Below are 27,153 nucleotides of genomic sequence, written 5' to 3'. Positions count from 1 at the left end.
AGTCAACACATTGGTGTGGGAAAACAGATGTGGGAAGAGATGAAAGGAAAGGGTGACCAAAAAGCACTGCTTTTACACTATAAAACACACATAAAGTGTGTTTTATACATATATATATTTATATATAAAATATCTATATATATTTATATAAAATTTATATATATTTTATATAATATATATAAATTTATATATAAAATTTATATAAAAATGTATATATATTTATATTTATAAATTTAAAAATTATATATACATTTACATATATATTTATATATAAAACACACATATAGTGCTTTTACACTATAAAACACACATACATTATCACAGAGGTAGATTTCTACCCTGAAGCATGGAGGAGTCTTCTCCCAAGAGCTTGGTCACAACTCCGTGGTAACTTTCTCAAGAATTGAGTGAAGCATTCAGATGTATCACCAAATTGGAGTTGGTAAGATACGCTGGTTTCTAAAGTGTATTATTCCTTTGCTAGCTGTAATTATAGGTACCTTTCTGCATGCTGTATTTTATCTACTAGTACTTTCTTTTTATTTCTTTTTTGTGTAGTATATAACTTGCTTAGCTCCTTACTCTGTTATTTCTTCTATCTAATAAACAATAATTCCTTTTATATTAGAACTAATCAGCCATTATAAAAGCACTTGCAAATGAGACTGGGGTCTTCAGGTGCTGGGACCCCAATAAGCTAAATTCCAGTTGACACCTTAATAATTTCGGGGGTTTTTCTTCTTCATGTGTCTGTAACTTGGTGTAGTTCTGTGCTCTTGCAGAATGCTGAAAACCTCTGTTCCCAACACACTGAACCAAAACAAAGCTCTCTGGATAGAGACTCAAGGACATATTTGTTACCCCAGGGCTTGAAAATATGTAAACTACGATGGTAAGGGGGGAGCAGGGTCTGGGGTGATCAATATCATCGCCTGAAGGTGTGACTGTAGAATTAGGGAGCAATATGCTAATAAGACAGAACTTATAAAAGGTCAAGAGCTCATGACTCTGAGTCTATTTTGGGTGTAGTCCCTGAGGGGACTTTGCTTCCCCAAATGTACCTTGAAGGCCTTGAATAAATTTGTCTGCTTTTACACATCTAATTTTTCTTGGCCTCAGTTTCAAGTAGCCTGTTTTAGGCATCAATATGAATATTTAGATTCCTATGACTGTCAAGGATGAACCAGCTCTGTCCCACCTGGAGCCCTCAGAGTGTGGCTGACAGGGCCTGTCACCAAAAGTGCAGGAAAAACAAAATCCCCCAAAAACCATTTTTCATGTTAGAGACTCAAGGCATTACTTTATTATCTGGCCAGGATGTTGCTCTGGCCAGGATGTACCACAGAAATAATCTCATCCACACATAGCCCGGGTGCGCAGGGAGAATCATTCCATGACACATCGCATTTACTACATTTTACAGGTATTTTATAAAGTCAACATACATAGAAAAGCATTGGGTCAGTGTTCATTGGTCCAGAGTTGAGCAAACCCCCAGTATTCAGTTTCCCATTGGATCCGAATCTCCTCGCCTCTGATGTTAATTACATTTTTCATTCTTCAATTTTCCTATCACTCCTTTACGGACCAGATGTCTTCAACCCTGCTGGAGGTAGATGTTTGTAGATAGTTACTGATATCCCACTGATGTTCCGCTGATAACCCTTTATCTTTTGGGTTCCTCCCAGTCTGTTGATATGCTGAGTCCACTGGACCTCACCTGGTAGAACAATGCCCTGGAGAGAAACTTAAAATTCCTTTTCCCATGGTAAAGACAAACAGAACCCTTTGACAATAGTTATACAAAATTTTTAAACTTGTATATTTTCCAACATGGTGACAGTGGAGATGGTGACAAGTGACAGGGGTACTGTATTGGTTTGAAAACAAACCAGAGGGAGATCACAAGTCAAGATTAAAATTAATAGGAAAAATTAAAAATAAGTGAAGTAATACAAGGAAAAACACTGACAAAGTCAGATACAACCTGACACCCAATTAGGGTGGTGGTAGCAGTCCAAATGAAGTAGTTCAGTTGAAGCAGTGATCCTGTGAAGGTCTGGTCTCCAGCTGAAGGTCAAGTGGTAGCTCTTGTCTTCTGGGAACCCAGTAGACAGGGCTAGCTCAGGCAGTTCCAAGACCAGGTTATATCCAGGTGGGAATGCTCAGCTTCTCCCTCCTGTGTGGAGCATCTCACAATAGGGTAAGTCTATGAGTCATGTGGTGGGTCCTTGATGGCCCATTGTCTGTTATTTGAGGTGGGTCATTAGCAGGTGATAACAGGTAACAGCCCACAGCTGGTGGTAATAGAATACTTAAATGCATCTATATGGTAACTTAGGACATTATCCACCACTTTTTCTATTACCATCTACATCATTGCCTAATTTTTTACACAGTTTTCACTTAAGATTAGGTCTCCTTGCGGTACACGAGTTTCCCCATCTGCCTGCATCACACACCAAGTGTACGGATGGGTTTGCTTTTGCCTGAGGTGGGACTAATCCAAACAGTTTTTCCTAAAATACCTCTCATGTGTACCACAGGGACTTTATCTCCATCCACTGTGAGCAAAGGTTCGGACTGGGCAGGACTGGCTCGATTGATGGAGCCTCTTGTGTTGACCATCCACGTGGCCTTTGCTAAGTTCAGTTCCCAATTTTTGAAGGTCTCCCCACCAAGTGCCTTCAAAGTTGTCTTAAGTAGTCCGTTCCACCATTCAATTTTCCCAGCAGCTGGTGCATGATAGGGGATGTGGTATATCCATTCAATTCCATGTTCTCTAGCCCAGGTGCTTAAGAGGCTGTTCTTGAAATGGGTTCCATTGTCAAACTCAGTTCTCTCAGGGGTACCATGTCTCCACAGGACTTGCTTTTCCAGACCCAAGATGGTGTTCCGGGCAGTAGCATGAGGCACAGGGTAGGTCTCTAAAAATGCTGTTGTTGCTTCCACCATGGTCAACACGTAGCGCTTTCTTTGGCAGGTTTGGGGAAGAGTGACGTAGTCAACTTGCCATGTTTCCCCATACCTATACTTTGACCATTGTCCACCATACTAAAAGGCTTCACTCACTTGGCCTGTTTGATTGCAGCGCAAGTCTCACAGCTGTGGATGACCTCTGAGATGTTGTCCATGGTCAAGTCTACCCTTCGGTCACAAGCCTATCTGTACGTTGCATCTCTCCTTTGATGACCAAAAGCATCATGGGCCCAACGAGCTAGAAATAATTCTCATTTGTGCTGCCAGTCTAGATCCACTTTCACCTGGGCAGCTCGGCCCACCCGCTCATTGTTACAATGCTCTTCATTAGCCTGACTCTTAGGTACATGTGCATCCACGTGTCGAACTTTCACAGTCAGCTTTTCTGCCCAGGCGGCGATGTCCTGATAAATCTCAGCAGCCCCGATGGGTTTTCCTCTGAGCTGCCAGTTGGCCTTTTTCCAGCAATCTGATCATCCCCATAGCGTGTTGGCTACCATCTAGGAGTCGGCGTAGAGATAGAGCCGTGGCCATTTCTCTCGTTCGGCAATATCCAAAGCCAGCTGGATGGCTTTAAGCTCCGCGACCTGACTCAATCCACCTTGTCCCTCGGTAGCCTGTGCAACTTGTCATGTGGGGCTCCATACTGCAGCTTTCCACTTCCAATCTGCGCCTACAATTCGGCAGGAACCACTGGTGAAGAGGGCGTAACGTCTTTCACTCTCCGGAAGCTCGTTATACGGGGGTGCTTCTTCGGCACGTGTTACTTGCTCCTCTGCTTCTGAGGATAATTCAAAATTCTCACCTTTAGGCCAGTTTGTTATAATTTCCAGAATCCCAGGGCAATTGGGGTTTCCAATACGGGCGCACTATGTGATGAGGGCAATCCATTTGCTCCACGTGGCGTCGGTGGCACGGTGGGTATAGGGAACCTTTCCCTTGAACATCCACCCCAGCACCAGTAGTCTGGGTGTCAGGAGAAGTTGTGCTTCTGTGCCAATCACCTCTGCGGCGGCTTGGACTCCTTCATAAGCTGCCAGGATTTCCTTCTCGGTGGGAGTGTAGTTGGCTTCAGACACTCTGTAACTTCGGCTCCAGAATCCCAGTGGTCGGCCTCAAGTCTTGTCAGGCACCTTCTGCCAAAGGCTCCAGGACAGACCATGGCTCCTCGCTGCAGAGTAAAGCACATTCTTTACTTCTGGTCCTGTCCTGACTGGGCCAAGGGCTACTGCATGAGCGATCTCCTGTTTGATAAAAGGTTGTTGCTGTTTGGGGCCCCAGTGGAAATAGGTCTTCTTGCGGGTTAGGAGGTAGAGAGGACTCACGATCTGGCTGTACTCAGGGATGTGCATTCTCCAAAAGCCTGTGGTGCCTAGGAAAGCTTGCGTCTCCTTTTTGCTGGTTGGTGGAGACATCGCGGTGGGTCTTATTGATGACCTCAGAAGGAATCTGACGCCGTCCGTCTTGCCACTTCACTCTTAGGAACTGGATCTCTTGGGCAGGTCCCTTGACTTTGCTCTTCTTCATGGCAAAGCCAGCTTCTAGGAGAATCCAGATGATTTTCTCTCCTTTCCCAAATACTTCGGTTGCTGTGTCCCCCCACACAATGATGTCATCAATATACTGCAGATGTTCTGGAGCCTCACCCTTTTCCAGTACAGGCTGGATCAGTCCATAGCAGATAGTGGGACTGTGCTTCCGCCCCTAGGGCAGTCGGTTCCATGTGCACTGCACACCTCTCCAGGTGAAAGCAAACTGAGGCCTGCACTCTGCTGCCAGAGGAATGGAGAAAAAGGCATTGGCAATAGCGATGGTTGCATATCACTTTGCTGCCTTGGATTCCAGCTCATACTGAAGTTCCAGTATGTCCGGTACAGCAGCACTCAGTGGTGGTGTGACTTCATTCAGGCCATGGTAATCCATCGTCAGTCTCCATTCTTCACTGGACTTACGCACCGGCCATATAGGGCTGCTAGAGGGTGAGTGAGCCTTGCTGACCACCCCTTGGCTCTCCAGTTCTCAAATCATCTTATGGATGGGGGCCACAGAGTCTCTGTCAGTGCGGTATTGCCGGCCGTGCACTGTTGCTGTAGCGATTGGTACCCGCTGTTCTTCAATTCTTAGTAGTCCTACAGCAGATGGGTTGTCTGAGAGACCAGGCAGGGTATTCAGTTGTCTTACGTCTTCTGTCTCTACAGCTGCTATCCCAAAAGCCCAGCAATGTCCCTTTGGGTCTTTGAAATATCCACTCCTGAGATAGTCTTGGCCGAGGATGCATGGGGCGTCTGGACCAGTCACAATGGGGTGTTTCTGCCACTTGTTCCCAGTTAAACTCACTTCAGCTTCTAGTACAGTCAGCTGCTGGGATCCTCCTGTCACCCCAGAAATAGAAATGGATTCAGTCCCCGCATACCTGGATGGCATCAGGGTGCACTGAGCGCCGGTATCAACCAAAGCCGTGTATCTTTGTGGGTCAGACGTGCCAGGCCATCGGATCCCTACAGTCCAATAGATCCCTTTCCTCTACCTGGCTAGAGGCAGGGCTCCTTTAATCCTGGTTTTGGTACACAATGCTCTCTTCCTGTAAATGTGTTCCTGAGGCCTCTTCAAGAGGATCCGTCATATTATCATTTTTATACCATCTGGGGGTTTTGTCTACAAGAGACTGGAGCAGTGTTGAACCTAGACAAGCCTCCTGAAGTGGATGTTTCTCTTTTCAATTTGCGTACTTGGGCTGCTAAGGAGGAGGTGAGTTTCCTATCCCACTTTCTCATGTCTTCCCCATGATCCTGTAGGAAAAACCAGAGGTTACGTGGCAGAGTTTGTCTTCTTTCCCTGGCTTGGGGATTTCTGCTCCTGATGGCAGAGACTCTTGATGGTTTTGGTGAGGCATGGTAAATTCCTTCTTTGAGCCCTTTCCTTAGTTTCTGGTGGCCCTCTTCAATCAAGCTCTGGACTTGCTCGGCCAGGTTTGTTTCCACTGATGAGACATGGGTGCATAGTGGGGCAGTGACGGTGTCTTCATAAATTCTCAGTTTGTTGGCTAACACGCTCACCTTGTCTTCGCCTTCCCTCTACTGCAGTGTTGCCAGATAACGAGAGTATATCTCTGGTCCGAGCCGTGCGAATCTTAGCCACATTTGTGAAGTGCACTGGACATTATCTGGGCTCTTAGGGAACCTCTCGTTTTCTGAGAAAATTATCTCTAGCATGGCCAATTCCCTCAAGTATCGGATACCTTGTTCTATCGTGCTCCATTTTCTTTGGTGCATCTGGAGGTCTTCTTTACAGATGTATCTGTCCCTTAAACTTGTCAGCAATCGCCACCAGAGGCTGAGAGTTTCTTGGGTTCTCCCAATCCCCTGATCAATGACCACATCCTGGGACAGGGATCCCAGTTGCCTGGCCTCACTTCCGTCCAGAATGGTGTCATTAGCTGCGGCATCACAGATGCGGAGCAGCCAGGTCAGGATGGACTCGTTCACCTGCCGGGTGAATTCCCTCCATAGGTCTCACAGCTCCCCCAGGGATAGAGAATGAGTGATGATCACCGGCTCCGTCTCTTCTGCTGGGTGCGATGGTCCTGCCACATCCTCATCTGTCACTATGTGGACTGATTTGTTCTTTGATTTCTTTTTCTGGACGGGGCAACTGCTAGCGACTCCGGCTGTTCGGGTTCGGCGATAGTCTGTGTTGAGATGTCAACTGCTCTTTTGGTTCCTTTCCTCTTGGTGGCAGTTTGTGTGGACGTGGTGCTTGCTGACTTGCTTCATTTTTCCTTTTCAAGAAGACACTGTACCACATTACAGTGAGAACAATTTCTGTTCCTCGGCATTATGTACACAGTGCTGGTCATAGAGAAAAAAGAAAACAGAACTGACAAGAAGATTAAGCCATCCTTAACATCCAGTGAGAACTCAATATTGTCAAAAACGGCTGTACCCAACCTGAAAGGCTGGAAGGAACTGCTCTCTCCTCCTACCCCCAGGGGCTGGGTGCGATTGCTGAGGAGGTCCCAGACATAGCAGCTCAGATTAGGCCAGGCAGACACAGTTGAGTATATATTCCGAATGGCATTCATCGCCTCACAAGTTATCATGCAATAGGCATAGTAAAGCAATAAAGAAATTTTCGTGCCGTTCCCTGGTCGCAACAGGAGCAATACAGTGGGCAGAAAGTTTCCATTTTGCGGAAAAATATAGAGAGCAAAATACAGTACCTACATAGCCAAGCTGAGCATCATGGTGAATAGATTCATAGAATTATATTTCAGATTTTCCCTCAGGACGGGCACCACATTGGGAGTCAAAATATGTATTGGTTTGAAAACAAACCAGAGGGAGATCACAAGTCAAGATTAAAATTAATAGGAAAAATTAAAAATAGGTGAAGTAATACAAGGAAAAACACTGACAAAGTCAGATACAACCTGACACCCAGTTAGGGTGGTGGTAGCAGTCCAACTGAAGTAGTTCAGTTGAAGCAGTGATCCTGTGAAGGTCTGGTCTCCAGCTGAAGGTCAAGTGGTAGCTCTTGTCTTCTGGGAACCCAGTAGACAGGGCTAGCTCAGGCAGTTCCAAGGCCAGGTTATATCCAGGTGGGAATGCTTGGCTCCTCCCTCCTCGGTGGAGCATCTCACAATAGCATGAGATAAGTCCATGAGTCATGTGGTGGGTCCTTGATGGCCCATTGTCTGTTATCTGGGGTGGGTCATTAGCAGGTGATAACAGGTAACGGCCCACAGCTGGTAGTAATAGAATACTTAAATGCATCTATATGGTAACCTAGGACAGGTACACACCCAGGAGTGTCCCACATGGCACAGAAGCTGCTCCAGGAGAAGAATCTGGAGCCGCCTGTACAACGCCAAGTATCTGCAGGCTTGTGTGTGCTTGGGCTGGCAGTGACTGATGGGTTTTGTCTTTTCTTTTTATACATTTTTATACCCTTTCCCTTTCCTTGTACCCTTCACAAACACTCCTTGTACCTTAGCCCCACAGGTTTGTAACTCTTGTAGTCTGATATTTAGCTTAGTTTGGGAGTTCTCCAAGGATTATCATAACATGGAAAGATTTAGAAGAAGTTTGGAAGGAGATTCAAATTCTGTATGAAGTGAGTTTCAAAAATTACACCTTGAAATTTGACCATATCTTCCACCCCCTCACTTCATGGTTACCAGACTGGGCCTGGGAAAAAGAAACATTTATAATAGTTGTAATTGTAGTTATTTTTGCTATAGCTAAATGCGTTAACTGGTGCTGTAAGTAGTGTAGTGTAGTCTAGAGACTAGACAAGATAAAGTCTGGTTACTCTCTAAAAAGGGGAGAAATGATGCCTGATGGTTTTTGTCCTCTTTATACTCTTTTTATACCCTTTTTTATAAAATTTATACCCTTTCCCATTCCCTGTACCTTTCACTCCCTGTCCCTTAGCCCTACATGTCTATAACCCTTGTACTCTGGTATTTAGCCTAGTTCGAAATTCTTTGGGGAAAACTAAACACCCCTACTATTTCAGAACTAGAGGCTCCAACCTTGAATAAAACATGGTTTTGTAGACTAGACTGTAGCCTCATTTAAAGAAAGATAATTGGAATAAGGGGACAATTCATTTGTTAAATTTCTTATTAAAAGATTTTAGGTAAATATACTAATTTCTAAGGTCCATAAAATTGTATACGCGTTTTACATGGGTGTGCTCCTCAGCGTGATTCCACCTTTGATGAAGAGGCACCTGAGATCCTATTAAAACCAAAATAATGCCCTTTTCCCCCTATACTGCTGTGTCTACATCTTATTTTAACCAGCTTTTAAGGCATCATTCCAAACCCCATGCCACTCTGCAAATGCCCATCCAACCCCTCCTGGGGATTTTGAGGGGGCTGTGGGGTCAAGTAATTTTGCAATGTGAGCCATTTTGAGGTGGTACTGAACATTTTTCAGTGGGATTCAGTGGTTTTGAGGTGACAGATTGAGGCCTCTCCTCTGGAGTGCAAGGCACTGGAGAAAACTCTATAGCCACTCAGAACCTCCAAATCTACAAAAACATCACCCTCCCTAGTGCTTGTGGGGATCCAGGAGAATGTGGACACCACCAGCCAGGTGTTTGCCCAACATGAATCATGGGGAATGTGGGTCACCAGGGCTCGTCCCAATGAGGGTCCTCCTATGGGGGATGAAGTTGGAGCAGCACAGGAAGCTTTTCCCAGAGTCTGGGCACTCGCAGGGCTTCCCTTACCGGTGCCTCCGTTGGTGTTTGGTCAAGTTAGAGCTCTGGGTGAAGCTCTTCCCACACTCAGGACACTTGTAGGGTCTCTCCCCTGTGTGGATGCGCCGGTGCCTGATGAGGTTGGAGTTTTCCTTGAAGCCTTTCCCACAGTCAGTGCAGCAGAAGGGCCTCTCCCCTGTGTGCATCCGCTGATGTACGCGGAGATTGAACCTGCGCTGAAACCTCTTCCCACACTCAGGACACTTGTAGGGCCTCTCCCCGGTGTGAATGCGCTGGTGGGTGATGAGGTCAGAGTTGCGTTTGAAGCCCTTCCCACAATCGGGGCACAGGAAGGGCCTCTCCTCCGTGTGAATCTGCTGATGCTTGCGGAGACCCCATCTGGTCCTAAATCTCTTCATACACTCAGGACACTCGTAGGGTGTCCCGGGTTAATGATAAGACTCTCTCCTCCGAGAGCGAAGGGCCCCGACACCCCCTCCCCCACCCACAACAGAACCTCTCAGATGAAAGTGAAGAAAAACTATTTATTTAACAAAACCACGCAGAGTGCCCTACAAGGCACAGGGGAAGGGGAAAAACAAGGTGAAAGGCAGTTATTCAACCTGAATAAAAAGTCCTTTTCTCAGACGCAGTCCCTCTCCTCCTCGCCCCCACCCGGGGCCGGGTGGAGCTCCCTGGAGAGCTCTGCTGTCCTCTGGCCCTCCTGGGTCTCCGGGTGGCAAAGCAGATCGAAGAGAAGGGGTCCAAACGAGGAAAAAAAAAAAAAGAAGAATGGAAAAAACGGGAACAGAGCTCACTCCGACCCCCGTCCAGCACGCAGTCTCTGCCGAGCGACGAATCCTCCCCCGGAGCGAGGCTTGGGGAAAATGTTTTCAAAAAAACCCGCGTTTCTCTCTGCGGCTGGGTGCAGTTAAAGAGACAGGACCACACATTTTTTTTTTCTTTCTTGGGCATATAAGCCAACGATAGGGGATAAAGGATTATCATATCATCAATCCAAGACATAGGGCCTCTCCCCTGTGTGGATCTTCTGGTGCTGGACTAGGATTGAGCTCGTGCTGAAGCTCTTCCCACATTCCCCACACTCATGGGGCCTCTCCCCAGTGTGCACGTGCTGGTGCCTGATGAGATTGGAGCTCCGACTGAAGCTCTTCCCGCATTCCACGCACGTGTATGGCCTCTCCTCCGTGTGCACACGGTGGTGGATGAAGAGGTTGGAAGTGTGGCTGAAGCTCTTCCCACATTCCAAGCACTTGTAGGGTCTCTCCCTGGTGTGAAGTTGCTGCTGGACCAGCAGGTCAGAGCTCCAGCTAAAGCACTGGCCTCCTTCTTGGCACAGAGTGTGTCTTTCCTCGTTGGAGCACCCTGGGCTGGCTTTGCAGCCCCTCCTCATGGGGGATCTCTGTGGTTTTACCTCACCGTTGAATTCCTGCACTGTGGAGCTGCTCAAAACAATCTCTTCCAAGAGGCTCAGCTGGGGGAATTTGTCCTCCGTGGTCTCTGTCTTCAGCTCATTGTCTGGGGCAGGAAGGACAAGGAGAGGGTGGAACAACGAAAAGGAATAAGCAGTGGAAGTACAGGAGGAAGGAGGAAGAGGAGGGGAAAAGGAGATGGAAAGACAAGAAGGAACAAAAAGAAAAATGGCAAGAAGGAACAGAAAGAAAAGGGAGGATGGGAAGAAGGAACAAGGAGAGAGGAAGAGAAGGAAGGAAAGAAGAAGAGAGGGAAGGAAGAAGGGAAGGACAAGGAGAGGATGGGATTTGCTTCCGTGCCAGGAGGAAGGGGAAGGACATCCCCCCAGTCCATCCCCAGCAGGACAGCATCACTAGCTGGATTGTCCTGCAGCAGGGGTGATGCTGGGCTGGGAGGAGAAGACAGGGGAAAAGGGGCAGTGACTTCCTCCTCACCTGCCTGGCTGTCCTGGGGCATCTTCCTGCTCCTCACAGCCTCATTCTCCATCTGGCCAAGGTTTGAGAATGACAAATCCTGGTTTGGGGGAAAAACAAAGTGTAAGGGGGTCCAGGGTTCCTCATGCCCAAGTCTATCTCTAGGTGTCATCAGGTGTCTGGGGTGCATAAAAACCTCCAAGAATCAGGAGTAAGTAAAAAAAAAAAGCCTCCAGGAGTTGCCCGTTTTCAATCTCCCCACTTTGGAGTTCAGGGAGTCCCTGTTCTCAAAGCTGCTCAGGGACCCATGGGTCCTGGGATTCCACTTCTGGCATTCCATGCCAAGGGATGCCAGGTGATTTTGGGTGTCCCACAGGTCCCTTCCCTGATTGCGCTTTGGCTCCCAGGGTCCCCCTCTTCAGGCTCCCCCCACTCCAGCCACTCAGGGCTTCCCCCTCTCCCCATCACCCCTTTCAGTGTCACAGTGTCCCAGCCCTGCCTCATCTCCAGCCTCCCCCACCCCTCCAGGCTGCCAGGGGTCCCACAGCTCCGGTATTGCCTCTCTCTGCTCTCCCACTCTGGGGGTCCCATGTTCCATCCCCTGGCTCTCCTGGAGATTCCCAGAACCAATGTCTCACCCAGGTGCCAGGCGATCGCCAGGTGGATTGCCCAAGGGGCAATTATGGCTCAGCTTTGGAGTCCTGCAAGACCCAAACATCCCCTCCCCCTCAAAAAAATCCCTCCCAGGCACATGCAAAGATATTTGGAGCTCGATTCCAGAAAAATCCAGCTCCACAAAAAACCACCTCTCAGGGATCCCTGGATAGATTTGGGGTGAACTCCCCCTCCCTGGACACCTGTAGAATGTTGTCAGGGCAAAGGAAGCTGCAGACTCAGCAGGTGGGTGTTGGCTTCTCCTGCTCCTTCTGTTCCTTCACCTCCTCTTCCTGCTCTTCCTCCTCCTCTCTCCCTCCTATGCCTCTCGCTCCTCCTCCATACCCACCCTGGACCCCCATTTCCCACCCTCCTCTGCCCCACAGCTGCCACATCAATGGCTGTTGGGGGAGGAGAACCCCCTGATTAGCCCCGAGGGACAGGCAGGGGGCTCTGGGACCCCCCTAGTGCGAGTCCACCTCCCCCAGAGCCCCAGGGAATTGCTCTGGGGATCGAGTGCTGAGGGACAGGGCTGGACCCCCATGGAACTGCCCTGCTTCCATCCCAACTCCCATCCCTGCCCTTTCCCTCCCCTCTCCTCCCCTTTCCCATCCTTCTCCCAATCCACAGACCCCTCCCACCTCCATTTGGGTGTCCCATCCCCCTCCCGCTCTCTTTGGGGGTCCCATCCCCCTCTTTTCCCCTGCTCTTCTGCCCTTTCACCTTCGTCCCCTCAATCCCCAACCCCTCCTCACCTATGATTGGTTTTGGGGGTTCCAGGCCCCTCCTGCCCACTCTGGGGGTCCCAATGCCCATTTCGCTCCATTTGGGCTACCAGCCCCCTCCCCCTCCACCGCGCCCCCCGCTCACCACGCAGCCGGGGGCACTCCCAGCGCCACCAGTGCCACCAGTAGGGCCCCAGCTGCCCCCACACGCTCTTCCCGTGCCCAGCGCCGGTTTTGCAGGTGCCCAGAGCCCCAAAACAGCCCAAAGCGCTCTGCCCTGGGGGGTCCCCGAAGCGGCCCCGCCCCGCGCGGCACTGGCAGCACCAGTCCGGAGCAGTGCGCAGCGCGGGCGGGCGGCATCAGCCGTGCCGGGCAGGGCCGGGCAATGCCCGCGGGGCTCCCCCCGCACTCGGCCCCCGGTTGCCGGGACAGCAAGGGGGGCCCGGCCTGGGCGGCCCCCACCTCTCCCCTCCCCAAATTCCACTCCCGGGGGCGCTGGGGGCGAGCAGGTGGGGTCCAGAGGTGCCGGAGCCACGTGTCCCCCCGCTGCCAGCGCCACCCCCGAAGGATCAGGGGTACCCCAAATCTCCCGCACAGCTGTCGGATACTCCGCAAGCCCCTAAGGAGTGGGTCGCCCGGCTTCATCACCCTGAACCTTCAGCTGCCTCATCCCAGGCCCCATCCCACCCATCCCCCTACCTCAGACCTCATCCCACACCCCAATCCACATCCATCCCATCCCATCCCATCCCATCCCATCCCATCCCATTCTTCCCGGCACACACCACCGGGACCCCACAAAAAGCTCGCGTCAGGGTGACACCCTAATATCCCCACCAAAGGGCTTTTGCGACTCACATTTGGAGTCCTGCAAGGTCCAAAAATTCCCCCCTCCCAAAAAGAACCCCAGGCACCACCCAAGATATTTGGGCCGAGCTCCCCCTGCCCGCTCACCTGCGGGATGCCCCGGGGAGGGGGGCGATGCTCCCGGGGCCGAGGGTTGCGGACACAAAGAACAATAGACGCACGTGGCAGCTTCTCCTGCTTCACTTTTCGTTCCTCTAGCCCTCCTCTTCCTCCTGCTCCTCCGCCTTTATCTCTCCTCCTCCCCCTGCTCTTCCTCCTCCTCTGTCCCTCCTCCTCTCCTGCCGGCTCCTCCTCCTGCTCCTCCTCCTGTTATTTCTGACTCCTGTTACTTCTGACTTCTTATCCCGGCTTTGTCTCACATCACCCTTGGCTCCATCCCGTGCCCAGCAGCAGCAGCAGTATGCTGTGCTCTGTCAGCACTCTCTGCTCCTTCGGGAAGGATTTGGGATTTCTGCCAGGCACAGACACTGAACCTCACCCCAAACTGCCCGGTGCCATTGCTGTCCCCGGTGCCATGGCTGATCCAGACGAGCCCCAGGGACAAGGTCCTGCAGAGCCACACGGAGCCCTCGGCTCCTGGCTGGCAACAGCTTGTGTGGTGGCTTCGCCAGCAGCCAGAGCGAGTCCTGGAGCTCCCCGAGCTCCTGCAGCAGGACCCAGGTTCCACCTGCTCTGCCAGGCCCTGGCCAGGGGCCAGCAGATCCACTGGCTCCATGCAAAGGGAGATCACAAGAAGAACAGATTGGATGCAGCCACCAAGGACCTCGAGCACATTGTTCAGGAGCATCCAGACCTTGAGCTGATGTTTGTAAAGCTGCAGCTGGCAGAGTTCTGTGGTGCAGGAGACCCAGCATGGGAAGAGGAGAACTACAAGGAGCTGCAGAAGAAACCCCCTGAGCCTCAAAGGCTGCTGCACTCTAAATCTCTGCTGGAGAAAGTTCTTCCTCTCCAGAAAGAGATCCCGGGATGAGGCAAAAGCAGAGTTTGTGGCTGGTGACAAATTTCCCATTGCAGAGAGAGCAGAGGAGGAACTGCAGGTGGAGGCTGGGAGCCTGGGAAGGAGGGAGGGGTGAGCAAGGTGGTTTTTTAGGGTTTGTTTTAGTTCTCCTCCTCATACTGCGATTTGCTTGGGTTTGGGGGGTATTTGGTCACTGCCCCACCCTCAGCCACTGCAGCCTCTAGTCCAGCCCCAAAGTGGCTGCCAAGCCCCTGGCACCCCGAAAACCCCACCAGTGAGAGGGAGCAGAGCAGGTAAAGGCTGTGACACAGCTGTGACACTGACACGTCCCATGGCCCCAGAGATCACAGCAGCTGAGATGGAGCTGGATCCAAGGCCATGACTGTGGATCTCCCTCTGTCTCACTCTCTTCTCCTGACTTCCTCTTCTCAAAATCTGGGTAACTTGAAGTTGAATGTGTTAGAGTTTCCTGTGACAGTGCTTTCTGAAATGCATTACTGTAATTCCAAGTTTAATATAAGCTACAAGCTAAGTGAAATAGTATTCGTCTGTTAAATTGTTAGGTCATCAGTTATAAGTTAGGTTAAATACTGTTAAGTGTTGTTCTTTTGCTAAGTTATTATTTTTAAGATATAAGTTAAGGTTAAGGTGTAAGTTAAGTTCTGTCAAGTTTGAGGGCTCTCGAGCTTTTAGGCCATATTCCTTTTATCTTTTCCCTCACTGTCTTTTTGTCAGATGCACCTAAACACACACACACACACCCACACCCACACACACCCACCCCACACACACATACAAACAGTTCCCAGTCAATTTCTCATTTGATTGCCTGGATTTTTTTTTATTTTGTTGTTGCTCTGTTTCCTTGGTGTGCCTGAACTGTCCAGTCAGGAGTAGAGTGACTCTTGCCAAGGAACTTTGTTGTGCTGTCGCTCAAAATTAAATCTGGTTTTTGCTGATCCCTTGCTGGGGATTTTTCAAGTGCTCTCAAGCCCTCATTTGAAAGAGGGTGAAGGAGCCCTGGGCCAGGCTCTTGCCCTGGAGAACACAGTTACACTGCTGGAGGTCTCTGTCCCCCTGTCCCTACCCCCAGGGCCCTGTACCCCCTGTCCCCGTGTCAGGCTCTGGGGGTCAAACCATGGAACATCCTCTGGGGGAGGCTGTGGCACTGGGGGACAGGGGGGACCTGGGGGGACAGGGGACCCTGCTGTGCACGAGCAGCATTGGACTTGTCTGGGGGAACTGTGAGGGGAGACTTGGGCCGAGTGACCTCCCCAGTGACCTCACACAGCCCCCTGTGATGTCACACAGCCACTCTGGGAGGTCACACTGTCACTTTGTGCTGTCACAGCCCCCTCCGTGTTGTCACAAAACAACACTATGATGTCACAACCTGCTCTATGATGTCACATTGCTACACTGTGATGTCACAGCCTTCTCTGTGAGGTCACACAGTCAGCTCTGATCTCACACAGCCACCCTCTAATGTTGCAACTGACTCCGTGATGTCACAGCTTTCTCTGTGACTTCAAAAAGCTGCTCTCAGATGTCACAGAGTCCTCTTTCATGAAGGCCAAGTCTGCTCTGTGACCTCACTGCCCACTCTGATGTCACAGTGAGCTCTGCGATGGCACCTCACCACACTGTGATGTCACAGCCTGCTCTATGTTATCACACCATCCTCTCTCTGATGCTCTAGCTGTTTGACGACCTCACACAACCCAGTCTGGGATGTCACACAGCTGCTTTCTGACATCACAGCTGCTCTGTGGCTCTCTGACACAGCCCCAGAGGTGCCCATGGCTATGGCACAGCCCCCTCTGGGCCATGGCACAGCCCCTGCCAGTGCTGAGCTCTGTGAGCTCTGGGTGTGCCCTGCTCGTGTCCCTGAGATGGCCTGGCAGTGCCCCAGCCCTGCTGGGCTGTGCACAGGAGCTGCTCCTGGGCAGAGCTGTCTCTCTGCAGCGCTGCTGCCTGCTAGGAGCTCCTCTGTGCCAGGAGCCCAGCCCAGCTCAGCAGCACAGCAACAGCACAGGGACTGGAATGACCCTTGTGGGGCTTTGGTGCTGTTTGCATCAGACTCAGTCCTTCGGGGTGTGTTCAAAAAACTTCTCAAAAACTCAAAGTGAGATTGAAACACTCAAGTTCCTTGTAGTTTCAATGGGTTCCACTAACAGACATGACTGAGAAAGGGTTTCCCTTGTTGCAGTAAGAGAAGAACATGGCAGGCAGTGATGGCAGGTGGGGACAAGCAAGGCAAAGGTGTCTCTGGTGCTGAGCCTACCTGGATGTGTTTCATGAATCCAAAGGGCCAAGCCCTGAGCCCCAGCCCCTGGCAAGGGAGATCCTGTCCCTCCCTCAGTGCTCAGGGCTCTTCCTGGGGCACTGGCATGTGGGGATGTCCAATGCCAAGGGCAGGACCATGGGGTGGCCTCTGCCAGGCTGCTTGGCAGGGACAAGGAGGCCATGAGGCCCCTGGGCTGCAAGGGTCACTTGTGTCCTGCTGGCCTCAGGGCCAGGGACAGCAGCCATGGCCAAAGTGCTGCACAAGTTGGCTCTGTCAGGGCCTTGCAGCTTCTGCACATCCCTCTGCCATCTCCAACCCAGGCTGTCCTACGCTGTCCATGCCCTGTGCCTCTGTCCCTGCAGGCTGTCATCGTCCCCCGGCTGCCCTACCTCGCTGGCCCCTTCTTTCCCTGACAGTTCTGCGTCCTGCCTGGCTCTGCCTTGGCACACAGAGCCTTGGGCTGACCCAGACTCCTTCTGGCGAAGGTGTTGCATCCCAGCACTGCCCTGGCAGAGAAATTCCTTTTGCCTTGTGTCCAGTCTGGACCTCTCTAGCTGTCCTTGGTGCCATTATTTTTTCCTCATGCTCATTTCCACTATGAAGAAAAGCTCCACCATCTGTGGAACCCTTCAAGCCCTCTCAGTGGCTTGAACCCTTCTATTCCTGTTCTGTCCTCAGTCTCCACACAACTGAGTGCAGGGCCCTCAGCCTCTACCGGCTGCTTCAAACCCGATCTTGGGAGATTTTGGGGTTCTTCTCCAAGGTTTCTGAAAAAGGGAAAATATTGGTCAAAGTGCAAGAAAAATGGAGTGTTTCTTTTTCCCAAAGCTTGCAGTGACAGAGGAAAGGTCAATATCTTTAAACAAAACAAGAGTGGATTTAGATTTGTTATAAGGAGGGAATATTTTACAAAGAGATTGGCACAAAACTGCAACTGTTTTTCCAGAGAAGTTGCTGCCCCATCCCAGGAATTGTCCAAGGACAGGAGCTTTGTGCAACCTGACATAGTGAAACCATCCCCTCCCCAAGGATGGAATTCCTGTTGTGTTGGGTGACATCACAGCACTTCTGCCCAGAATGTCAGCTGAGGGCCAAGCATGCTGCTGCAGTGGCAGTGACCTCACAGCCATCACCATTGCAGCCATGCCCCCTGGGCCTGCCTCTCCCCTTTCCTCTCTCCCTGTCTTGTCGCTGCTGGGATGAGCAGTTTTGTGATGAACATTTTGTCCCTAAGTTGCTGAGGCCAATCATTTTTCACTCAGGCTCATGTCACAGCAGTGGCCTCATCTTCAACATCACAGGCTGGCAGTGAAATGTCACAGTAAGATCTTGCCCCACTAGGCCTTCAGCCCCTCAAGGGCTTTGCCTTCAAGGGCAGAAACATCTTTTCCTTGCAAGAAACTGGAGTTCCAGACCCTCGCAATGTGTGCCGTGGATCCCAGAGGAGAATTCCTGAGGCTCCCAGGGTGCTGGCCCTGCCGTGCCTCCCAAGGGAGCTGTGCAAGGCCAGGTGACAAGGTCCAGCAGCTGTGTTGGTTCTGCAGTGTCACAATGGTCCACAGGTTCCATCAGCTCCTGTTCTGTCACCAATGGTCTCCTGAGTTCCAACATGCCCCACAGTGTCACAGTGTCCCCTTCATTCCATGAGGTTCCCCTGTGTCACAATGCACTCCTGGGTTCCATGAGGCCCCACTGTGTCACCATGACCCCTTGGTTCCATGAGGCACCACAGAGTCACAATGGTCTCCCTTAACCTATGGGGATCTGCAGTGTAACTTTGGTCTCCATGGTTCCATGTGGCCCCAAAGTGTCACAGTGATCTCTGGGATTCCATTGGGAACACAAACTCTTTGCACAAACATTGAGCAACACCTGCTTAACACACCTGGGCACATCTGCTTGTATTCAAAAGAGGGGTTAAAGGCACCAGAAACTTCTATCTGCAACAGAGATCAAGGGAAAGGACAGGGACACAGAATTCTGCTTCAAGACTCAGAGAATTCTGCTTACAGAGATCATTTCTGGTCACATTGTCCCTTGTAGATGGGTGACATCATCCGAGGCAGCCTGCACTGAGCATGTGGTTCCTGAGTGGGGTTTGTTGTGTAGGAAACCTGCTCAGGCTTTTCCATTCTTTGCTCACAAACAAGAAAACTTCTGCTGGGCCTGTGTGCAGGCAGAGCCCTGAGGAGAGCAGGTGGGACATGGAGCAATGGGCTGGGACAGCCAGCTGCAGAGCTCAAGGGACAAGTTTCTGATGCAGGGAACAGGGATGTCAGTCCCAGCTGGACAATGTCAGCCATGGTGAGGTTGGGGGTGAGGAGCAGGTGGTCCCAACAGGGTCAGCCAGCAAGGGGCTCATTCTTCTACAGGCAAAGACCTCCTAAGGAGACATTCAGCATCAAGATCACTTGCAGAATGTTTCTATCAGCTCTTCTCTGAAATGAATATTAAAAATAATTCCTTGATTAAAGAAAACTCATGGGTTGCACTTTGAAATCTTCCTCCCTAACAGAACTCCAAAGTGACTCCAATGAGCTACACAAGCCCTGAACTCTTGAAGACAATGGAAGAAAGACAAAGAGCTCCTGAGGGCTTTCTGTACTTGAATGAGCCCCACGGTGGATTTGGGGCTGAGTCTGTGACCCTCAGAGACTGAGAGAAGGTGGAAGAAGCTGCTCAAGGAGTCAGAAGCAAAACTCCAAGTCTCTTGGAGCACCAATGAGCCCCACTGAGGGCAGGGACTGCCAAAGGTTCCCCAGGGACTTGTGAGAGCAGATCCTTGGGGCCAGGATTGCAGGGAGCCAAAGGCTCTGAGCAGGGAACTGGGTTGCTGAGAGAAGCCTGAGTTGGTTGGAGGAAGCAGAAAGGCCAAGGGCTGAGCCCAGCCCTGGGACAGCAGGGCCTGTCCCTCACAGGTGGCTCAGGGCTGTCTGTGGGGCAGTGGGATGTGAGGGGGAGGAAGGACAAATGTCATAAAACTGCAACCCCTGCCAGCCTCCTCAGGGAGAGGAGAGGGAGAAGCAAAGTGCAGACCCGGAGAGGAAAGTTCCTTCAGTGGGGCCTCCAGAGGCAGTGCCAGAGCCCAGGGGACAAAGCCCTGGGTGCCTCTGGCCCTGCCAGCCCTGCCCAGCCCTTGGCCATGTCTCCTGCAGGCTGTGGCTCCCTGTCCGTGCTGCTCCTGTGCCCTGGCCGGCTGCACACGCCCATCTCGCTGTGCCCCCCAGCATTTCTCAGCCAGCATTTCTCAGCCAGCATTTCTGTGCCCTCCCTGGTGTCCCTGCACCCAGCACTGCCGGTCCCTGGCACACAGAGCCATGGCAGGAGCCTGACCCTGCCAAGGGGCTTTGGAGCAGGGTGGTCCCTGCGATTGCTTCTGACCTCAGCAGCTGCTCCTGCCATGGTTCCATGGGCAGCGAGCACAGCAAGGCTGCTGTGCATTGTCCCTGCTGAGGCTCAAACACTATCAGGGCACATTCCCTGTCTGTAGAATTCGTGCCTCACCCAAGCACTGCACTTATGTCTCCAGCATTGCTTGCCAAGGAAAACACGGCAAGGCAGGCTGTGTGTAGCAAATGGTATTTTAGAGTGTCTAAAACTTGCTAAATAATAGATTTAGAGGTGAGATCCATTTGCAAAAATGGAATGGAAAAGTAATGCAACATGGAATAGGGGAGCATAGGAAAAAGTAGAGGAAAACATCTTGGATGGTTTCTTTCCATTTTCATTTCACTTGCTGAAAGCTGTTTCAGTTTTCCAAGAATCTTGTCCACAGTCCTGTTTGCTCTTTTCTAGAACCTTTTGTGGGGAACGAGTTCAGACTTCTGTCCTATGATGTTCCACCAATTGCAGCTTCTCTTGGCTTTCCACACGGTGAGTGCTGCATGACTTATGTAGCAAAGCAGGACAAATGTTTGGAGAACTTTACAACTTGGCCTTTCTTTTCCTTGTGGACTGGGAAGTTGTGCCATTGGTAAGGTTTTCATTGTGACTGTTCTAGCCTAAGGAAACAGGAGGTAGTAGCAGGACTTGTTAGGGAATGCAACCGTGACTGAATTCAGAGAAAGAATCTGCAGGACACTCTGGGAGCTCCCTGGGCTGGGCTCAGGTTCCACTGGGACTCTGCAGCAGGCTGGGCTCCAACTGGGATCAGCAGCAGCTGCAAATCCCTCTGGGCATCTCCATTTGCTGCTGCTAGGAGGAAGCAATGAAGTGAGCCAAGAAATTCTGCATTTTTCCTTCTCTTGGTGGATTTTTTCATTTTATTTGACACTCCAGAGGCAATTTCTCTGATGGCCTCTGTAAGTTGATTCTATTTCAGTAGCACCAGCAACAGGGCAGTGTTTAAGCACTGTGAATGTGGCCCGAGTGCCTTTAATTCTCCTCAACTCAGTGCTCAGGGAATTGTGAACATTTCAATCTCTGCTAATCATGATGCCTGTGACAAAAATACTGAATTCACTGTCACAAAAGCACCAAGGGTTGCACTGATGGAAAGAGACAATTGCAGTTGTACTGATAAAATTCAGGTGGCAACACCAGCTGTGATCTGCAACTCCCAAGGAAAAGGCAACAACAGCCTCCTGCTGTCACCTCGGGGTGGGTAAAGCAGTACTGAAAACAGTGCTGGAACCTGATCGTTTCTTCCTCTGAAGGTTGGTTCAGGGACAGCACAGCCGGGCCCTGAGCAATCAGGGCTGATTGGGGATAAGCAATCAGGGCTGATTGGATAGAGAGAAGAGAACCAAATAATTGCGAAAAACCACTAAGTGTGACCGAGCATCCCGCCCTTAGACCCCAGGATCGGTACAAGTTAGTTCTCAGGCTTGGACTTGGACCAAGAACCAAGGGAGCATGTGCAAGGGAGAAGGGTGAAGAGTTCATCATGAGGAAGACTATCGATTGTACCATCATTAATTATTTGAGACCCGTGCCCACAATTAATCTGAGACACTGCGCTTGTGCGAGCATATTTAAATGAACTTAGAACTCAATATAATACGAAGCGGGGATTGGTAATGAATATGTACAGGGGCTTTGTCTAACTTTATGCATATGTAATCTGTAACCTAATGTAAACCAAGTGAAGTGCTGCTGAGGGTGTGCATGCCTTTGGAGGGGCTACCCGCCATGCACCCCAGCTGGAATAAAGACATACCTGCTTCATAACAATCTGAGTAGTGGAGTCTATTCCATGCCTCACAATCACTGTAATCTTTATCTCCACTCCTCAAATCTCTCTAATTATCTGTCCAAGTCCTGAAGACTTGACAGAGGGAATGGGAAAGTAACAACTCATTAGGCCTTTCTTTGTTTTACTGAGCCCTGTCATGTATTTGGTGTTCTGAGTCCAGGATCCTGAGATCCTGAGAGGAGATAGAAGCAATCCCTCAAGAAATCCAAGTCAAGAAACACTCAAAGTGTCTTGGAGCATGAGGAGGTCCCAGTGAAAGCTCTTTCTGATGAAGCCTCCCCAGGGCCTCGTTAGAGCCGATAATCAGAGGCTATGATTGCAGGCAGGCAGAGGCACTGGGCAGGTGGCTCTGGTGCTGAACAAACCCTTTGTTTGATGAAGCAGAAGGGGCTGTGAGCAGCTGGCTCTGCTTTAAGATGTCCCTGCCCATGGCAGCTGGCTGGACTAGATGGCCTTTAAAGGTCCTTTCCAAGCCAACGCATTGTGTGATTCCATCATTCCATGATCCCAGTGGTGACAATGAGAGTCAGCATGAGCCATGCTCAGCCATCCCTGAGCATCTGGCACAAGGGACCTTGAGTGCATAGGGACCTTGACCCCCTCAGCAGCTGGAGGAGGGGCTGCAGTAATGTCGCAATGAAACCTTGGTTCCATGAGGTTCCATAGCGTCACAACAACTCCTGGGTTCCATGAGGTTGGACAAAATCTCCTGGGTTCCACGACGTTCCACAGTGTCACAACATCTCCAGGGTTCCACGAAGTTCCAAAGTGTCACAACATCTCCTGGGTTCCATGAAAGCCTACTGTGTCACACTCACTGTGTCACACTCACTGTGAGAAAGAAGTGGTCAATAGGTAACTCGAGTTAACTATTGAGAGACAGAATATGTGAATTCTAAAACCTAGAGAAACAGGATTCCCTTAATCTTATCAAGATAAGATGGACAAAAGAATCCTTTTGAAGCCAGCACAGACACTGCTGAATCATCTCAGGAAGAACTGCGCATGCTCCAGAGAGAAAGGTGAAAAGTGCATTGTGATGAAGACTACTGAGACCTTCATCCTGGAGGGGTCTTTGGGATCTCCAAAGACCACTGGGACATACGGAGCATGTGTTGTGCACATGCTAATGATATTAATGATTTCCGAGAAATGATTTGTATAACCATTCCTGTTCTGAGGAATGTGATCAATATTCATGAATTCTACCTACAACACTGTGTCTTTGGAGGTACCGAGATGTGTGTGAGGAGTGAACTCCCCACACATGGTGCACCGAATTAAAGCAAATACCCACTGCTCTGATTTGTCTCTGAAGTGTCTCCGGGCTCGCTAGGGGTGAATCAGACCATAGGATGAGAACCTAAGGATTTTATTGAACAAAAGAGATTTTATTGAACAAGAAACTTGAGCTAAGGATATAGAAAGAAATACAAAGACCTGTTAGAGAGATGGAGAGAAGACAATCGGTTGGAACTAGATGAGCTTTTAGGTCTCTCCCAACCCAAGCCATTCTGTGACTCTAGAAGTTGTATGGACTCGGAGAGTGATGCCCACAGCTGCTTCCTGTTGAACATGCCCAAGGCAAGGACAGAGGAGTAGAGGATGCATTGCTTTAGTGGGGTCCAGGTGTGGAGCGCTGGGCAGTGCAGGTCTGCCTGGCACCTGGGGAGTCATCAGGGAGAAAAGCTCTGAGTGTCTGAGTGCTGCTTTAAGGATGGGGGCTGAAGGAATAGGGGACACCCTGTCCATCAAATGTGGAACTGTGCTGGTGGAAATGTGCTGGTGCTTCCCCAGAGAGAGTTATCTCAGCTGAGTCATTGCCAGGATAGGCTGGCAGTGAAGTGTCATTGCACCATCTCCACTTGGCTTTTAGCTCCACAAGGGCAGGAACATCTTTGCCTTCAAGGGCAGGAACATCTTTTTCTTGCAGGAAACTGGAATCCCAGCGCATTGCAGTGTGTGCCATGGATCCCAGGGGAGAATTCCCGAGGCTCCCAGGGTGCTGGCTCTGCCATGTCTCCCAAGGGAGCTGTGCAGGGCCAGGTGACGAGGTCCAGCAGCGCTTTGGGCTCCCAGAGCAGACAGCACAGCTTGCTTTGCTGAACATTTTCCAGCACATTCCCAGCTTGAAGCAGAGGGAAGAAGGAAGGGAGGGACTCAAGGAATTATTGCGTTTGTGAGGGACTCTGCCCATGGGTTATTTGGCTGAAAGCCAAGTGGAACAAGATCTTGCAATTACATTTCACTACCAGCCTGTCCTGGTTATAGGAGCAGGGTGACAGTTTAGCACTCTGTGGGTGTAACCAAATTGGGCATTCTACTCCCCTTAGGTAATTTCTGATGAGCTGTTGATGATGCGTCCTTTGCAGTAGCTGCCAGTGCACCCCCGATGCCTCAAGCTATGAGCTGGGTGTTAAATGAGAAAAGGAAGGAGAGGCAAAGCCTGCGAGACAGGGCAGTGTTTCATTTTCTTCACTTCAATGACTCAGCTGAGATAACTCCCTCCAGGGAAGCAGCAGCACAGTCCCACCCAGCCTGAGGGGTCATCTCTGCTAATGGGCCATCGTGGACTCAATGGCACCAGCACAATGGGCAGCTGCCACGACTGAGACCATCAAAGGCTTGCCAAATATCCCATGACTCACAGGATGACATCATTGCACTGTGAAACTCCCTGCCCAGGGGGAGGTACTGAGCATTCCCACCTGAACCTGAGCATATATAACCTCGCTTTGGGGTCCTGGGACACCACTTCCACTGAACAGATCCAGAGGAGGACTAGAACTTCTATGGGACTACAACTTCAACAGGACTGAGCCAACCACTTGGTAGGATCTCGACCATCGCTCTGACAAACAGGGAGTCAGGTTGTACTCAATCTTTGAGGGTTAAAAGCAGTTTTCTCTGTATTGTTGCATTTATTGTAATCTCTTCAGTGAACTGTAATGTCTGTGTGGCAGTTGAATGGGGTTCATTTCTCCTGCCAGTTTACTTTTAAATGAGCACAGTGGTTTTGGGTGGGCTGTTTGCAGTATGAAGGACTTCCAAGCTGTGCCACAAACATCCCTTGGGCAATGTTGAGGTTATCTGGGAGGTATTTCTTGGTGTCCGGGTGGTGGTTGCAGGCAGAGCCCAAGTGGTGGGCAGGGGGATGCAGGGACCCCCCCTGAAGTGAGGGCTGGGTTTCCCAAAGCAGGCACCACCACCTCCAGCTCAGAGCCAGGGGGCTTTGGGATCCCTGGGGAGAACCAGAGGGGAGGAATCTCGAGGTCCCCAGAGTGGGGAGGGTGGAGAGGGTAATACCAGGACCAGGGGACTGCTGGCAGTGTGTAGGAGAGGGAGTCTGCAGGGAGGGAACCCTGTGACCTTTAGAACCCTGAAGTGGGGAACCCAGAGAGGGGGGAATGCCAGGACTCCTGAAAAATTGAAAAGCCTGGAGAGGGGACTCCTTGGACACCCACACCCTGAAGCACTGAGGTGAGTAGCCACCCATGGAAAGCCCAAAACCCCTGGCAGGCCTAAGTGAGGGGACCCTGGAGGAGAGGGATCAGCATGGCCCCAAAGTGGATAAACCACAGAGGTGGAGCTCCTGGGATTCCCAGGACCCCCAAGAGCCCAGGGAGGGTGAGGACCAAGCAGATGTGTGAAACCCAGTACATGCAGGCCCCCCAGCAGCAAGCACAGGAGGGACTGCCACAACCCCAAAGTGGACAGACTACAGAAGGGGACTCCTGGGATAGTTTTTGTTGCAAAATCTTGGTGGTTTGGTGGTTTTTAGGGATACCTGATCCCTCTTGACTTCTAGAGATGGACTTGAGTAGGGGTACCTTCAAACTCACCATGCTCACACCTTGTTTTTCCCTCCAAACCAGAATTTCCCATTCCCAAACCTCGTCCGGATGGAGGAGAAGGCTGTGAGGAAGATTCCCCAGGACAGCCAGGCAGGTGAGGAGGAAGTCACTGCCCCTTTCCCCTTTTCCTCCCCTCCATCTCCCAGCCCAGCATTGCCCCTAGCTGCAGGACAACCCTGCTGCTGATGCCATCCTACTGGGGATGGATTGAGGGGGATCTCCTTCTCCTTTCCCTCTGGCATAGAGGAAAATCCCACCCTTTCCTTGTCCTTCCTCCCCTAGGCCATGAGCTGAGGATCGAGACCAGGGAGGACAAATCTCCGCAGCAGAACTTCCTGGAAGAGGTTGTCTTGAGCGACTCCATGGAGCAGAAATCCAATGGTGACGAAATGCTCTGGATATCCTGTACAAAGAGGGGCTGCAAACCCAGCCCAAGGTGCTCTGAGAAGGAAAGACCCACCCTGTCGGTGGAAGCTTCAGCCAGAGCTCAGAGCTGGAGGTCCATGAGCAGCTTCAAGGTGGAGAGAAGTCGTACAGGTGTGGGGAATGTGGGAAGAGCTTCAGGTGGAGGTCCTGCCTGATCTGCCACGAGATGATGCACACTGGGGAGAGGCCCTTTGAGTGTGGGGAATGTGGGAAGAGCTTCAGCCAGAGCTCCCATCTGATCCGCCACAAGATGATGCACACTGGCGAGAAGCCCTACAAGTGTGGGAAATGTGGGAAGGGCTTCTGCCAGACCTCTGACCTGCTCCACCACAAGTTTATCCACACTGGGGAACGGCCCTATGAGTGTCTGCAGTGTGGGAAGAGTTTTCAGACCAGCTCGATTCTCCTCAGGCATCAGCGCATTCACAGGGAGGAGAGGCCATTCCGCTGCCCCGACTGCAGGAAAGGCTTCAAGCACAACTCTACTCTTATCAGGCACCGGCGCATCCACACTAGGGAGAGGCCCTATGAGTGTCCCAAGTGTGGGAAGAGCTTCACTCAGAGCTTTCACTTGACAATTCACCAACGGAGCCACCAGAAAGCAAGTGCCCTGACTGCAGGAAGAGGTTTGTCTGCTGCTTTACCTTCATCACCTAAAGCCCGATAATTTTACTGCCCTTTGGGAGGGCTGTTTGGTGTTTGGGGAGATATCCTGGATGATTTGGTTTTTTGCTGTATTTGATACAGTTTCCTCCATCATTTTGTTTTCGAACAGCCAACAGAGTAATCCATTACCTCAAAACCCCTCAATTCCACAGAAAAGTACTCAATCTTATCCTGAAATGGCTCAATTGCTACCCAAAATTACTCAATTCCACCACTCCTCAGGGTGGAATGTGTTTGGAATTGGATTGGGCATAGTGGGATGCAATTCAGGAGGGGTGAGATGGGCATTGGATGAAGCAGGATGGGTGGGATTGGGATCGGAAAGGGGTGGAATGGGGAAAATAGGGCTTGGGAAGAGGGTCTTGAAATCCAGGAGGGATGGGATGGGTTGGGGCGGGGATTGGGAGGGTGGGGTGGGGTATGGAATGA

The 27,153-nt window shown here is 50.8% G+C and overlaps 2 protein-coding genes and 1 long non-coding RNA gene across 3 annotated transcripts in view; 2 read left to right on the top strand and 1 right to left on the bottom strand.

Annotated features, from left to right (window-relative positions):
• The window catches only part of LOC146423359 (uncharacterized), a 97,173-nt gene extending 70,448 nt beyond the window's left edge, over positions 1-26,725 (top strand). Inside the window, exon 5 of the mRNA XM_085044851.1 lies at positions 26,170-26,725. Coding sequence (XP_084900977.1) covers positions 26,170-26,725 — 556 coding nt within the window. The remainder of the gene's footprint in view (positions 1-26,169) is intronic.
• On the top strand, positions 1,737-20,688 carry LOC146423360 (uncharacterized). Its single transcript, XR_014847571.1, has 3 exons — positions 1,737-1,867; positions 7,773-7,867; positions 20,674-20,688. It is a non-coding gene; the product is annotated as an uncharacterized LOC146423360 (long non-coding RNA).
• LOC146423361 (uncharacterized) lies at positions 9,089-13,529 on the bottom strand. Its single transcript, XM_085044849.1, has 4 exons — positions 13,427-13,529; positions 11,115-11,193; positions 10,211-10,725; positions 9,089-9,617 (listed from the first exon to the last, which is right to left on the bottom strand). Exons 2-4 carry the CDS (start codon positions 11,164-11,166, stop codon positions 9,213-9,215), a joined length of 972 nt encoding a protein of 323 aa, XP_084900975.1. The 5' UTR covers positions 11,167-11,193; positions 13,427-13,529; the 3' UTR covers positions 9,089-9,212.
• Positions 26,726-27,153: the final 428 nt, after the last annotated feature.

The sequence above is a fragment of the Lichenostomus cassidix genome, unplaced genomic scaffold (assembly GCF_008360975.1).
Source record: "Lichenostomus cassidix isolate B80296 unplaced genomic scaffold, HeHo_3.0 HiC_scaffold_864, whole genome shotgun sequence".
Classification (NCBI taxonomy): domain Eukaryota; kingdom Metazoa; phylum Chordata; class Aves; order Passeriformes; family Meliphagidae; genus Lichenostomus; species Lichenostomus cassidix.
This window is presented reverse-complemented; position numbering and strand designations above follow the sequence as displayed.

What these genes read in the sequence shown, in the direction of transcription:
- LOC146423361 (XM_085044849.1), bottom strand. Translation starts at nt 11,166, where the DNA reads ATGGAGAATGAGGCTGTGAGGAGCAGGAAGATGCCCCAGGACAGCCAG. An exon ending in GCCCCAGGACAGCCAGGCAG is followed by an intron (nt 10,726 to 11,114) that starts GTGAGGAGGAAG and finishes TTCCTGCCCCAG; the next exon opens with ACAATGAGCTGAAGACAGAG. An exon ending in ACACAGGGGAGAGGCCCTAT is followed by an intron (nt 9,618 to 10,210) that starts GTCTTGGATTGA and finishes ACACCCTACGAG; the next exon opens with TGTCCTGAGTGTATGAAGAG.